We start from the raw sequence: 13,846 nt of genomic DNA, 5'->3' as shown, positions 1-13,846 counted from the left end.
GAGGTACTAATACCAGAACCTCAGCTAACTTCTGTTGGGGCATTAGCAGGAACACAGCTGCAGTGCAGTGCCTGGGACTGCCCTGCTCTCAGTGATAGACCTGCTCAGCACTGTATGTATGATCTGCTGGTCCTACTTGTGTAATCAATCCCCTTCATTCCGGTGCTGTTCTTTTTATTCCCTGTTCTGTTCCTATTTCTATTTCTCTTTGTTTACTTGTCAGTTCTACAGTATTAGGGCATCAAAGAATCTAACTCATTTAATTGCCTTTCTAAATGCACATATTCACCAAGTAGGTGCCACAGGTGTCCTCAGAATCTCTGTTCAGCTGCTCCATAACTTTGCTTTAATTGCAGAAATGCCTACGTTTTGGCTAAAACACGGAGTCCTTGCTCACACCAGCCACGTGAAGCAGCGTTCCTGAGTTAAACACAGCCACATTTCAGAGGTGTCCTCTGAGTCTGGCCAACTCATGCAGCTTGTATGAAGGACTTCTACCACAATCCCTACAATGGTTTTCTGGTGTCCAGTGGGCACAGTTACAGAAGACTGGTCAGCACCGTGCTGCCTGCTGTTCCCTGAGCAGTTCTCAGTGAAAAAATATGTGGCATGGCCTCTGCAGCTTCCTTTTTGCCATGGTCCACTTTTTAAGTTCTAAAACTAAATGTTTTAGCACATTTACATCCTTACATGATGTTCAACTGATGTGTTCCTTTTTTGGTACAGCTGTTAGCTTCAGGCTCTCCTAAACACTAAATGTTAACAATAACAAGCTCGACGTAGTTTTCACCTTGCAGTGCAACGTGTATTTTCTCAGACTTCTCTTTCCTCCACACGTCTTCATTCCTTTTCTTCCTAGCACTATGCATGTGTCATCTTTTAAGATTAACCTTAAAACTTTTCCATACACCACAACCAAACAAGAAGAGGAGAGATACCTCAAAGCAAAATGATACAAGGTTTATTTTGTTGTTTATTACACTTTATGGATGCTCACTGCCATCATCCCAAATGGAGGACACTCTTTGGTCTGCGTGATTCCTTTTCTATGTATGTCTATTCTTCCCTCAACTAAAGCTAGACTTCCAGCAAAATATTAGCAATGCCGTCTATAGCACCAAGGTACACCATGATAAATATATGTCCTCTACTGTTTAATATTTGATTTTAAAAAATGTGAAGGCTTCCAAATAGTATTTGCATAGGCCTCCATTTTATTTAAAAGCTCATGATACAGTCATCCACAGTGATTCTAGTATTCTGATCATGTCAGAGTTCCTTTTTATTGTGTTTTGCTCTAGTAGCCAGGAGAATGATCCCTAATACAGGATTATTTACATAATGTCTGTTGCAGTGACAGATAAGATACAAGAAAAAAACATCGGTCTTTTCATTTTAAACTACTGCCTTTTGTTATTTACCTATAGTACAGTGAAGAGAGAACAGCACAAACTGTACCAGAGAAGCAGAAAAGTACACAGAATAATTCCAAAACAAATCTAGTTGATTAAATGCAGTACACTAAAACCAGACATTTTAATGTTGACATTTTAGTATTGTTAATGAAAGGCCTAGCTATTGATCTTTGCTTGGGCAACTGTCTATTGAATCCACTGGACTTAAATTCAGCAAAAATCTGTAGCCTAATGAATTTCAAGTAATAATTGCTATACAAGGTAATTGCAAACTTTGCATAGCAAAGCTCCTCTGAGGGAAATTTATGAGATTTCTACATCAATCTGAATGTGCAAAGGCTTGCAATTCAGCATGATATGAGTTATTAACCTCACTTGAATAAAGAAGGAAAATAATATTATATTTTGTTTAACCTTTGCAGCTTCAGAATTCCAGAATTATAGAGCACTCTGAATAGAACAGAACAGTAAAAACTTAGAAATTTTCCCCAGTTATCTCATTATGTGAGAGCAACGTAGCTCGCTCTGTGAGGGGAGCTACTAGTTAGTATGATCACACAGAAAACATAAATTCACATAATAAAATACTGGATCATTTAATTAAAATCATTATTATTTAATTCTAGTTACTGAATACGTTTGTTCCTTTCTCCTGACTCCTTGATGTGCACCCTGAATGAAACTACTGTGGGATATAAATGGGCAGCCAGGCAAACCTATCTTTCCCCTAATGCCTCTCTATTGGAACAGCTTCTTGAAGTACTTGGGAGCTGGGACTTGTCAGAGATTGAAACCTGGATTATATGAACTATCACAATTCCTACATTTCTTCTAAGCAGCAGACAGACATTGACTTGTTCCTGTCCACCAGCTCTTTGTCACTACTCCTCTGCTGGAGGATGCCAACTGCTCATCATCAGAGCCAGCACAGTAGTTCATGTGAGCTTTTCCTAATCTGCTCCAGGCAAAAATCAGCCAGGTTAGTTTACAGAATGTGAACTGTGGTCTGAGCTAACTGAGGTGGTTTTGCCTGAAAGAGGTTAGGAAGTGTTCATGTGCACTGCTCTGACATCTCTGCTTGGAGGCTACTGCATCTAGCATGATGAGCCACTTGAGTACCTCCTGCCAACACAACTGGATTCAGAAAAGGGGTCTGCAGCTTCACACTTTTATAATCAGTGAAGCCAGCTTCATCATCATCAGTTATTGATTTTCAGGGTTTATTTACAGCTGGAAAAGTTTAAAACAGCTTCTCATTATGATGAGTGCTTTAAAAATAATGAATATTTAGATTTTTATTATTTACAAACAAGGTAATTTACATTTTTAGGGTACTACTATATTTGCATTAGCATTACTTTACTAAGAGATTTTTCTGATTCATCAAGATGCTGATACTGTTGGTTCCTCTCCACATTAAGTACTCCTCATTAACTCAAAATCTTTACTGAATACATTTAAATGAGAAAAGAAATTAAAAAATCCTCCTTTAAAGGAAGTGAGAGTTCTCACTGACTTCTGTGGACCAAGATTTGAATGCAGAATTAAGCTGATGATCACAAATTTGAAAAATTTTGTCAAAAGAATGCAGGAATGTCCTGCAATTCTATCTTCTGTAAAGTTTTTCCCAATTTTTTTTTTTTTATAAAATATTTATGGACAGCAAACTATGGAAATAAATTCAATAAAAGGTATTCAGAGCATCACAACAAATATTTTAATCCGCACTTTTGAAGGTGAAAAATCTCCTGTGCCACAGTTTAAGAAATGAATCCCACAAACCTTTGCCTGTATACCAAATATGTGCATTTAAGTACTAAAATTTCTGTTTCTATTTGATCAAAACTGTTTTCCCTTGCCCCACTGTTTATTCAGTGGACAGCTACTGGGGCAAAACATTGAATATTTTTGCAACAAGGGAATATGAGACAGCAAAGCAGCTTGTGGTTCTGTGACACTGATCCTTGGTATTGCTGGTATAAGCCACATTTTTAATAATATCAATATGAGCTGTACATAACATCATGTGAATTTTCATCAAACAGAACATAAAATCTTCTGTTCCATTACTGTGGAAACTAAGACTAAAGCCAAGAGGTAAAGAATCCAGAGATGCATCCTCATCCTGAGTCCAGAGAAAAGGATTTCCACATTCGCTTTTGCATGTGAGATTAATGCCAACCTGTGACTAATGGGAATCAGTAATACATGAGTCAATACTGTGCTAGGAAAGTATGTTGGGTATTTATTAATTTCTTCTTTTGAATGCCTTTGTATTTTTATTACCAGTTATTAAGAAAGACAATGCATCTATTTCAAATTTTGCCAAGTCATCATAGTAGGATGCAGCTCAGTACAGTACCCTCAACAGTAATTCATCTTACACTGTATCTGTTTCCCTTCCTAGAAATTTCAAAGTCATTAAACTATTATCACACTGATTTTTATGAAATTCAGATCCTGAGGAGGGTTTTTGCATAACTAAAAAGAAAAATTTAATCCCTGCTTTCCTGCAAATACACAGGGCCTGTTGGGAGAGAAGTATGGGAACATCCGAATACCTGGGGAAGTTGAGTCAGCAGAATTTGAAATGATCCTTGATGCTGCTGTAGAGGCCAAGCTAGAGACAAGGATTTTAGAAGAGTGGTACTGCAGGGATGAGAATGCAGTGCCACCAGCGTATTACCTCAGACCAAAATCTGAAATGCTGAAGATCTACCAGAATACGGTAAGTCATAGTCACCTCCTTACAAAATTCTTCTCTATCAGTTACAGTGGCAGGCAGTCCCCAGGGCCAGGCACTTGCTGCTGTCCCTGAATTAGCTTCTACAGCCCTGTCCACACCTGAGCAACTGGTGCTGCGATGCTCCTTTCCCATACATGGTGAAGGGAGCAGCTGCGAAAACACCAGGGAACACAGCAGGTCATGACTCCTGCGTTGATGCGCCCTCTGACAACAGCTAGAGCAAGTGGATTGCAGTCATTCGTGACCTGTTAGGACTAGTGGGACAGTTGTACAGATTTCTCTTCCCTTCCCTGATGTTGGAATAGGGAGAGCTCAGGCTCTTCTGCCCTGGTGCTGTGCTTTCACTAGATTTCAATGAACAGGATTTGCAGAGGAAATACACATTTTCCCTTCTATGCCCATACAAGAAAGCTCTTTAACAGTCAAACAAGTGCTTACTGCTGTCCCGAGTCAGATCTCATACTTTTAACTTATTAACTGTATTCTAACAGAAGATTTCTGAACGCTGTTAATTATCATTTTTAAAACAGGCATTTATCTTTAATGGATGACAGTAACAACTGTGTATTACCCAGGGCTCAGTTCTACCCTTCTACATGTCCTATATACCCAAGGACAGATTTCAGTGTACAAAAAATGAAGTCCTTAACAGAGTATTCCCTTCATTTTGAGTGCGTAGTCTATTGTACGATAAAATTAAATTAAACCATTATAATGCATTCACTTATCATGTAGCAGAATGTTTTCTCTGTTGCATGAAAAAACATTGAAAACAGACACAGAAAGAAATTTGATGAGTTGAAGTGAGTATAATGTGGCTAATTCTGAAGTATTGATCACAAGGGAGAAAGCACATTTTGTAACTTTGCATTTTTTTGCTAATGCCCACAGTATCCCTTTGAATAAACCTTGGCTGTTTTGTTATTAAAACTTTGTACCTTTCCTCAAGCTACTGATACACAGGAGTAAGTAAAAAGATGTTCATAACTTAAAGCTAACATAGAGTTACATCTCATAAACTTACAGAAAGTAGTAAAAGATACACAGCTCTGAACGTGTCAAGAAAGAGTTGCTAGGGAGCTTATCCTGGAGGCTGTTCTTTTTCCTATTACATCCTCCAGGAAAACTGGAGACCCCTTAAACACTTCACCTGCAGTAACACAGCAGTGACTACCAGCTGCCTTAGAGAAACCTCCATCGTTGGCATCTGCAAGATACCATCCGAAAGGATTAGTGAACTTGTATTACAGTCCCTCTCTGATGACAGTAAGATTACTGTTACTATAGCAATGAATGAACGAAAGTAATGTCAGATATAATCCCTTATTTTTCAAATATGGTAGGTAATATGAGGTGCTTAATTACAGGTACCAGGAACCTCATTTTCAGTTTTGAGATCCAAGTTTAAATTATTATTACTTCTCATTAAAGGAGTGATAATTGTAGCAGTATTACTACTGCTTTATTACATTATTTCAGGCTTGGTTCTCAAAACCCTCTTCCTATAAAGGTGTTACTGGTCTTATTCTTGAAATATACTGCATTAGATTCCTCAGTAGGAATCCAGAAAATACTCAAAGTAGCTAACTTTTATAATTCTAAGTTGGAATACATTATGATTATCTGCAGTATAAAAAGTTGAATTCTTATTTATTTATTGTGTATGTGTTTGTTACCATTTATGACGTTGAATATTAGACTTTTACTTTCTGAAGCTGTAGATGTGTGTATTACAGCTACTGTTTAACTATGGATATTTTTAAAAGATGGAATCTTCTTCAAACTCTATGAATGAGAACAAATGGCAAGATATATCAGAAGAGATCAAGAAGATTTTTAAGACTGCTGTGAAATTGCTGTATGAGAAAGGAAAAATGAAACACAGCCAAGCAAAGAGATATCTTTCCTCTGGTAAAGTTCAGACTAACTATTTCTATATATTCATTTATTATCTTTTCTATCAACCTGTCCACAGACATGAAAATATATTTCTGTCAGCATTTCTCATATAATTGAAGAGAAAAAAAAATGTTCATTGTGCTTGCTTGAGACCAAAACCCATAGGAAAGCAAACAGCGATTTTTCTGTGCTTTTTATGTTTTTTACAGAAAACAGATGCAATCATTTAAGAGCCTGCATGTTGGGGGTGGGGGATGTTCTTGAACTGTTTATAAAGAAAAGATAACAGAGACTCTGTGTTCTCTTTTCATCCTCAGCTATTGAAGATGAACTTGATTTTGCCTTGGGTAAACAAACACCAGCTTTCCTAAAGAAGTGTGTTTGCTACATTCGGAAAATTGCCAACATTGAGCGTTTTGTTAAAATTCCAGAGATGGGAAAATACATGGATGTGGTACGTACAGCGGGGAAGTTTCTACGAGATCCCGAAGCCCATGAGAAACTGATCAAGCTCAGGGATGAATTCATTCCTACCATTGTTGCATCGTCCAATCTGAGAGTGTACACGTCTGTCACTCACTGTGACATGAAACTGGGCTACTCCCAAGAAGTGGAGAACCATTATATCGAAGGACTTGGTAAACAGTTCTATGAAGACATGATTGATATAATCCAAGCAACAGTGCAGCAGAATTTTGACACCGAGACAGACTTGCTGTACGATGAAGTTCTTCAACACTCATCGCTGTGTAAAACGTACTCCACTTTTTATGAATACAGATGTGAGGCATTAAACATAGTTCACAAGTACGTTCTACCTAGCAAAATAGGACACATTAACCCTCTTATCATATATGGAGGACCATGCACAGGGAAGACTCTTTTATTAGCCGAAGTGGCGAAGAAGGTAAATAAATACTTTACATAATGCGGTGATGTTAGGAGCGTTAGTGTGTAAGGGCCAACATAGTTTTCATTCTTCCTTTTGTCAGTAGATCTGATAGCAGCCCTCAATATACAAAATAAAAATAATAAAAAGTACATTCTGCATATTATTGTACACATATTCAGAAAAAGACTTACCTTTCAATAGTAACATGTCTGTATCATGTGCTTAGTCCAAACAAAAAATACTTTATCAGAGCTCTTAAAAACCTAATAGGAATCAATATATTTCTGAATTAACAACATGTATTTTGGAAGGATCTCTCTCCTTCTTGTTCTACTGAGGTCCTATGAATCTGGAACCATCTAAACATCATATGCTGTTTTTAGTCTTATTCACAAATACAACATGTCTTTCCAAGTCATGCCATCTTATGTTCCCATCAGAAATTATTCCGGAATTAGCCTGATACACTTGCTACAGATACACTTGCTACAAATCTATCTGTAATAACCTGCAAAAATACCTGTACTCATTTATCTGACATATGCTGTTTAAGTCATTGAGCTGAGCACTACAGGGAGATGAGTGAAATGCTTTGTACAAGGCAAGACCAGATGCAGAAAAAGACCAAGCTGGCATCTCTAAGCCTAAATCTCCAGCTGGGAGTCACAACTTTTGAGTTCCCTGCAGGGTGCTCAGAGAGTTTAGCACAGTGGGCTGGGAAACAGTGGTATCAGCCAGAAGGAAATGGAGAAGGGAACAGTAATGTTTAAAATCCATGTCTTTCCTAAATGTGGCTTTCTATAGATTCACATTAGTTGTGTATATGGAATTGGGATTTGCAACTCAAGATCTCGTTTCAGATCTGAGTACGTAAGTTAACCTAGACACTCTGGTTACACTTTTCTTTTACAATATTCTGTAATAACTTAAAGTGAGGTGAAAAGACTTAGCAACTAAAAGAACTGAGTGTGTTAGCCTGCGCAGACTGAGAGGATTTAAAGCCACATTCCTCACTTGCTTAGAGAATGCTAACCAAAAAACCAGCAAGAGATACTTTTTACCCCTTGTGGCAGTATGTAAGAGCAAAGGTTACAGGGACATCACGACAGAGCATACTTCTGTGATCCAGAAATTAAGGTAACCTGCTAGTAAAGAGCAATCTGTACTCTGATCCCTGTCCTCCAAAACCATCAGGGTATGCATTTATACTCAGCTGGGAATCAATGTTAAACAAGTTTATGTGGCAAGCTGGTCTGCCTGGCCAAGGATGACATTGCTTAGTATCTAAGGAAGTTTATTAATAAGAAAATCTACCTACGGACTTTCAGAAGTGAGACACAGACTTTGCAGAGTACCCTGGGATTTATGGACTACATTTTACTCGTGTCCCCTTAGATGTAAGCCTTTTTGTGGATCTGGGTCTTAGTGCTTTGGGATATCACCTGTGCTAAATAAAAATGACATATGATATGAATTTCATTCAGTGCATATAAATCAAACCGGCCTTGAATTCTGCCTGTGAAAGCATTTCCATTTAACCAGTAACATTTAAAAATGTTTGTTTATATCTAGGCAATAACTCTTTATAAACTCTGTTACTGTGCTTCCTTTAGATATTAACTACATTATGCTCTATATTCTAGTCCTATTCCTGGTTGCAAGAAGAGATGGGACCAGATTCTGACCCTGTGGTAGTTATAAGATTTTTGGGATCCACTGAAACAAGTACAGATCTGAAGAATATACTTCAAAGCATTTGTGAACAATTAGCAGTCAACTACCGTTGCCTCGTACAAAGTTACCCAAAAAAGATTCATGACCTTCGGGACTTGTTCATCAACCTCTTGAATGAGTCTTCATTCCACAGGCCACTGGTGATAATATTCGATGCCCTAGAACAGTTAACAGATAGTGATGATGGTAGGAAGCTCTGGTGGCTTCCCATTCACCTTCCTCGTTCAGTACGGATAATTTTGTCAACACTGCCAAACAAGCATGGGATCCTGCAAAAACTGAGGTGCCTTATTCATGAAGAAGACAACTACATTGAATTGACTGCAAGGGACAGAAAGATGTGTAGCCAAGTACTGAAACATCAGCTGCTGCGAGTTAAAAGAAAAGTAACATCAGGGCAACAAATCTACGTCAATGAAGCATTCTCCAAGTGCACACTGCCTATGTTTGTGAACTTAACCTTCAGAGAGGTCAGGAACTGGAGATCTCACAAAGATGTGGATGAGTCCTCCCTCTGTGTCACTGTCCATGAAAGCATAGAGCAGTTGTTTTGGTCACTGGAAAACAAGTGTGGATCAAGACTATTGTCAAGAGCACTTGGCTATATCACTATGTCCAAATCTGGCCTGAGTGAAATGGAACTGGAAGATATTTTGGCTCTTGACAATAGTGTTATGTATGAACTGAGTGAGAGCATCAGAGAAAGTAACCCACTGAGAATTCCATATATATACATTGCAAGGCTTAAAGAGGGCTTACAGGGGTACTTGATAGAGCGACAGGTGAAAAATGTAACACTGCTGCTTTGGGCAAATAGGCACTTGCAACTAATTGCCCAGAAATTGTACCTGCACAATGAAGAAGATTTACAGGAAATGCACACAGTCATGGCAGAGTATTTCCTTGGTGTTTGGTCAGGTGGACGAAGAAAACCTTTTTACAGCAATGACCAATATCTGAATGGTTGTCCTGACCATGACAGTAGAGGCCTGAACAAGGATGAAAAGCACTGCATGGATCAGACTGCTTTTGACAGGCAGGCACCTGATCAGCCATGGGTCTTTCAGTGTAATCCATTAGAGCCTGATATCTTTTTTATCAATCACAGAAAAATGACAGAGCTTATTCATCACTTGACAAGATGTGGAAGAACAGATGATCTTCTGTACGGAGTTATTATGAACTTCAGCTGGCTGTACACCATGATTAGAATAGGGCAGTTTGATAAAGCACTTTCTGACATAGAACTGGCTTACACCTACTCACAAGAAAAGGAGCTGAAATTTCTGGCCAGTACCCTCCGCAGTATAAAGTTCAAAGTAGTAAAATACCCAGGTTCACTCTCCGCTGAATTGCAGCAGAGGCTTCTCCCAGTAGTAAGTTCATTGCCCAAACTCAGACATCTCCTCTTAGAATGTGACAAGGATGGACCCAAGTACTGCTCTATCGTCCCTTTGCATTCCTCTATGGATGTGACTTACAGCCCTGAGCGCCTGCCACTGTCATCCAGCTGCGTGCACGTCACTGAGATTTTGCCTACTTTTAATCCCAGCACAGTTATTGCTGCTTTAGAAAATGGCTCCATCAGCACTTGGGATGTAGAGACACGCCAGTTACTAAGGCAGATTACAACAGCTCCATCTGTTATCTTAGGGATGAAGCTTACTAGTGATGAAAAGTACCTTGTAGTGGCTACAACAAAAAACACTCTTCTGATATATGATAACATAAATTCCTGTCTTCTGTCTGAGGTGGAAATTAAGGGGTCAAAACATTGTGGAATTGGGGGGGGCTCCAGTTTTATAAATGGATTTACATTATCAGTCAACCATGCGCTTGCTTGGCTGGAGGCCAGCAAAGACGTTACTGTAATAGATCTGCTTTACGGTTGGCCTCTCTATCACTTCCACTGCTGGTACGAAGTGACCTGTGTGCAGTGCTCTCCAGATGGCGTTTATGCATTCTGCGGACAGTATTTGAACACCGCGACCATTTTTCACTTGGGCAGCGGAGAGAAGCTGGCCACCATGACCTCTGAATTTTCTGGTGGATTTGTGAAATTCCTTCTCATTCTGGACACAGCCCAAGAAATGGTGATGGTGGACAACGAGGGTAGCCTCTCTGTTTGGAATACAGAGGAAATCACGAATCCCCAGCTTACAGATGACTTTGACTGCAGGAGAGAAGACAGTGAAGTTGTCAACATAGAGCTTTCTGAAGACCAAAGTGCAATTTTAATTTGTAAGGCTGTCAGCATTGAACTTCTTGACACTCGTGTGTGGAAGGTGGCTGAAAAGTTTAGAGCTAAACACAATGAGCGCTTTATATCTGCCGTGTTGTCCAAAAATGGCAACTGTATAATTGCTTCAATGGAAAATACCTCAGCCATTTTTGTTTGGAGAAGAGATACAGGACAGTGTATGGCAAGCTTACAGGAAATCTCAGGAACCATAGTCAGGCTAATTAAATCAAATCATCATAACATGCTGCTATCCTTATCCACCAGTGGTGTCCTTTCTATTTGGGATATAGACATCATAACTGCTATGTCCAACATTGACAAATCTGGCAAGCCCATCCAAAGACTGGTGTTGCCAGCCAGAGGTGAATTAATATACACATTGGATGGATCAGATTCTGTCCATAAGTGGAACTTCAGCACTGGATTTATTGAAGCCGTGTTCAAGCATGAAGGTATCGTTGAAAACTGTGTGCTGACCTCTTCTGGAGAGATAATGGTTACATCGGATGATAAATGCAGCCAGTACGTATGGCACACTGTTAGTGGCGAAAATATCTTTCGCATTAATGGACAAAAAATCTCAGAGCTAATGATTACTCATAACGATCAATTTGTAGTCTCTCTGTGTGAGCAAAATGCATCCAGAGTTTGGCGACTGGCTACAGGACATAGGGTTTGCAATATTTTAGTTGCCTTACAGAATGCATTTATAACAACCGCAAATACATTCGTAGTCGGAATGGCAAAGAATAAAGTGTTGGCAGTGAGTCTCTGGACAGGCAGTATAACCAAGAAGTTCTGCTGTGATGATGGTGCAAGCATTGTGGATATTAAGCTGGTACCAGACTGCCCAGATATTATAGTATTTATAACATCTACTGAAACTGTGAACATCTGGAGCCTAACAGAGGAAGTCATCTGCAGACGCGTACAATTGCCTACCAATTTCTTAAAAAATTTGGAAGACTTTGAAATATCCCCAAATGGGAAGCTAGGAATTATAACCCGTGGTGATGAGAACATCAATGTGCTTGATTTATACAGTGGAAAACTTCGTGTGGTTCACGCTCCAGGTGTCATCTGGCGGCAGAGGCTGTCTCGGGATGGCCGCTATCTTGTGTACATCTGTTTCCGCAGTGAAGATGATGATGACAATGGTGCAGTCTCTAGTTTAATAGTAATGAGGCTAGCAGATGGCAAAAACATCGGTGCCTGTTCTCTTTATAAAACTCCCACTTTTCTTGCACTCTCACAGAGACATTTAAATATTATTATTGGATTTGATGATGGAAGTATAGGTACTTACACTGTAGTAGATCGAGTCGACGCTGCACTGAAAATCAAAATTGCTACTTCAAACAGCCGTCAGATTTTCAACAACACAACACAAGTGATTAGGCCAAAATGTCACAATTATAGCTTCAAAGTGACTGCAGACTGCATTTGGAGGGAATCAACGGAAGTATTTGCAAGGGATAGCCCCATCACAGTTACAGAGCCGGAGGTGAGTGAAGCAACACCAACCAAAAAACACAACTATTGCTATGAGAAAGTGTGCTCAGCCATAGATTGCAGAGGACACAGTTTTGCTGCTGACAACTGAGTAACCGTCTGGACTAGCTTATCTGAATAATAGTATACATGCATAGATTTGTCTTCTGAATCCACGTAAAAATCAGTGCATTTCTTGGAAGACAGACAGAAACAGCAGAGGGCAGACCAGCTGTTTATTCCTCGACAAATATTCTTACATTTATTTAAACAAAAAAAGCAAACATAAAGCAAATGGGCTGCAGGGTTTTTTAAATTTCGGAATACAAGGTTCAGTCCAGGATTTCACCAGGGCCTTGATTAAAAATTTCTAGCAATACTATCAAAATTGTTATGCTATTACGGAAGTTAGGTGATCTTATCTGGGACTGACAAACTGTTTTAACTAGAACTAAAGCTCCACATGATCGGTGAGAAGAGTCAGACCACTATTTTATATACCAGGTCACCTAGATGGGTCTATAGCTAACAGCCAACTTTATACCCACTTGCAAAAATGTGTTTTTCTGCTTGATGGTGCAATGGCAAGATGTCACCTGCCAACCTGGAACACTTGATACATTCCATCATCATTTAAAAAATACCTACTTTTTTTTTTTAATTGGGTTGAAAGGAATAGGTGCCAGTCAGCTGCAAACATGTCAACATGTGAGCTGATAAGTATTTGTTCACCTCAAGGAATGGACTGAAAGATTTTTTTTTTTTTAATTGCATGCAGGGATTTCAGGTTTCTGTATTGTGAAAAATGATAAAAACCTAGGTCATAAAAGGCATATAGGGTTTGGGGTTCTATTTTTGGTTTGGGGAATTCTTGCGTTTTCACAGTGTGTATTAGTACAGGTCGTAATGAAAACTTTTTTCAAAGAGAAAGGGCGTTACAGATGAACAGTTAAACACATTAATTTCTTTATGTTAAAAGGTTGCTATCCATTTTGTTGTAAGACAGTCTAAAGTATCTCCTGTGTCCCCAAAGTAATCTTAATAGAAAGTTTTCAGACATGCCATGTATTAATCTTGATAACATTTGCCTTACTCTCATTTCTGTTCTTTCCCATGATAAATACAGATCAGATGACCAACACTCTGGGACTGCTTGTATATGTGGTGAAATACTCCACTAAATGTAAAGGCTGTCCAAAGGTTCTTTATTGGTCCAATTTGTAACATTTTTTTCTTACTTGCACGTATTTACAAGCTTCACTTTCTGCTTTAGAACTGTTCTGAGCCTTTTGTACAGTTTTACCAGTTTCAAGGCAGAAAGTGTGAAATAATGACAAATGCTTGAAGAAAAATTACATTTTGCCCAAGTAAAAAAAATACTGGACATCTGAAAGGGTAAGAAGATTTTTTCCCTCCTTACATGTCTT

General features: G+C 38.9%; 1 protein-coding gene across 1 annotated transcript in view; it reads left to right on the top strand.

Moving 5' to 3' along the window:
- The window catches only part of NWD2 (NACHT and WD repeat domain containing 2), a 57,413-nt gene extending 44,882 nt beyond the window's left edge, over nucleotides 1-12,531 (top strand). Inside the window, exons 4-7 of the mRNA XM_075709746.1 lie at nucleotides 3,940-4,143; nucleotides 5,928-6,072; nucleotides 6,378-6,967; nucleotides 8,596-12,531. Coding sequence (XP_075565861.1) covers nucleotides 3,940-4,143; nucleotides 5,928-6,072; nucleotides 6,378-6,967; nucleotides 8,596-12,531 — 4,875 coding nt within the window. The remainder of the gene's footprint in view (nucleotides 1-3,939; nucleotides 4,144-5,927; nucleotides 6,073-6,377; nucleotides 6,968-8,595) is intronic.
- Nucleotides 12,532-13,846: the final 1,315 nt, after the last annotated feature.

The sequence above is a fragment of the Pelecanus crispus genome, chromosome 4, assembly GCF_030463565.1.
Source record: "Pelecanus crispus isolate bPelCri1 chromosome 4, bPelCri1.pri, whole genome shotgun sequence".
NCBI classification, from domain to species: domain Eukaryota; kingdom Metazoa; phylum Chordata; class Aves; order Pelecaniformes; family Pelecanidae; genus Pelecanus; species Pelecanus crispus.
This window is presented reverse-complemented; position numbering and strand designations above follow the sequence as displayed.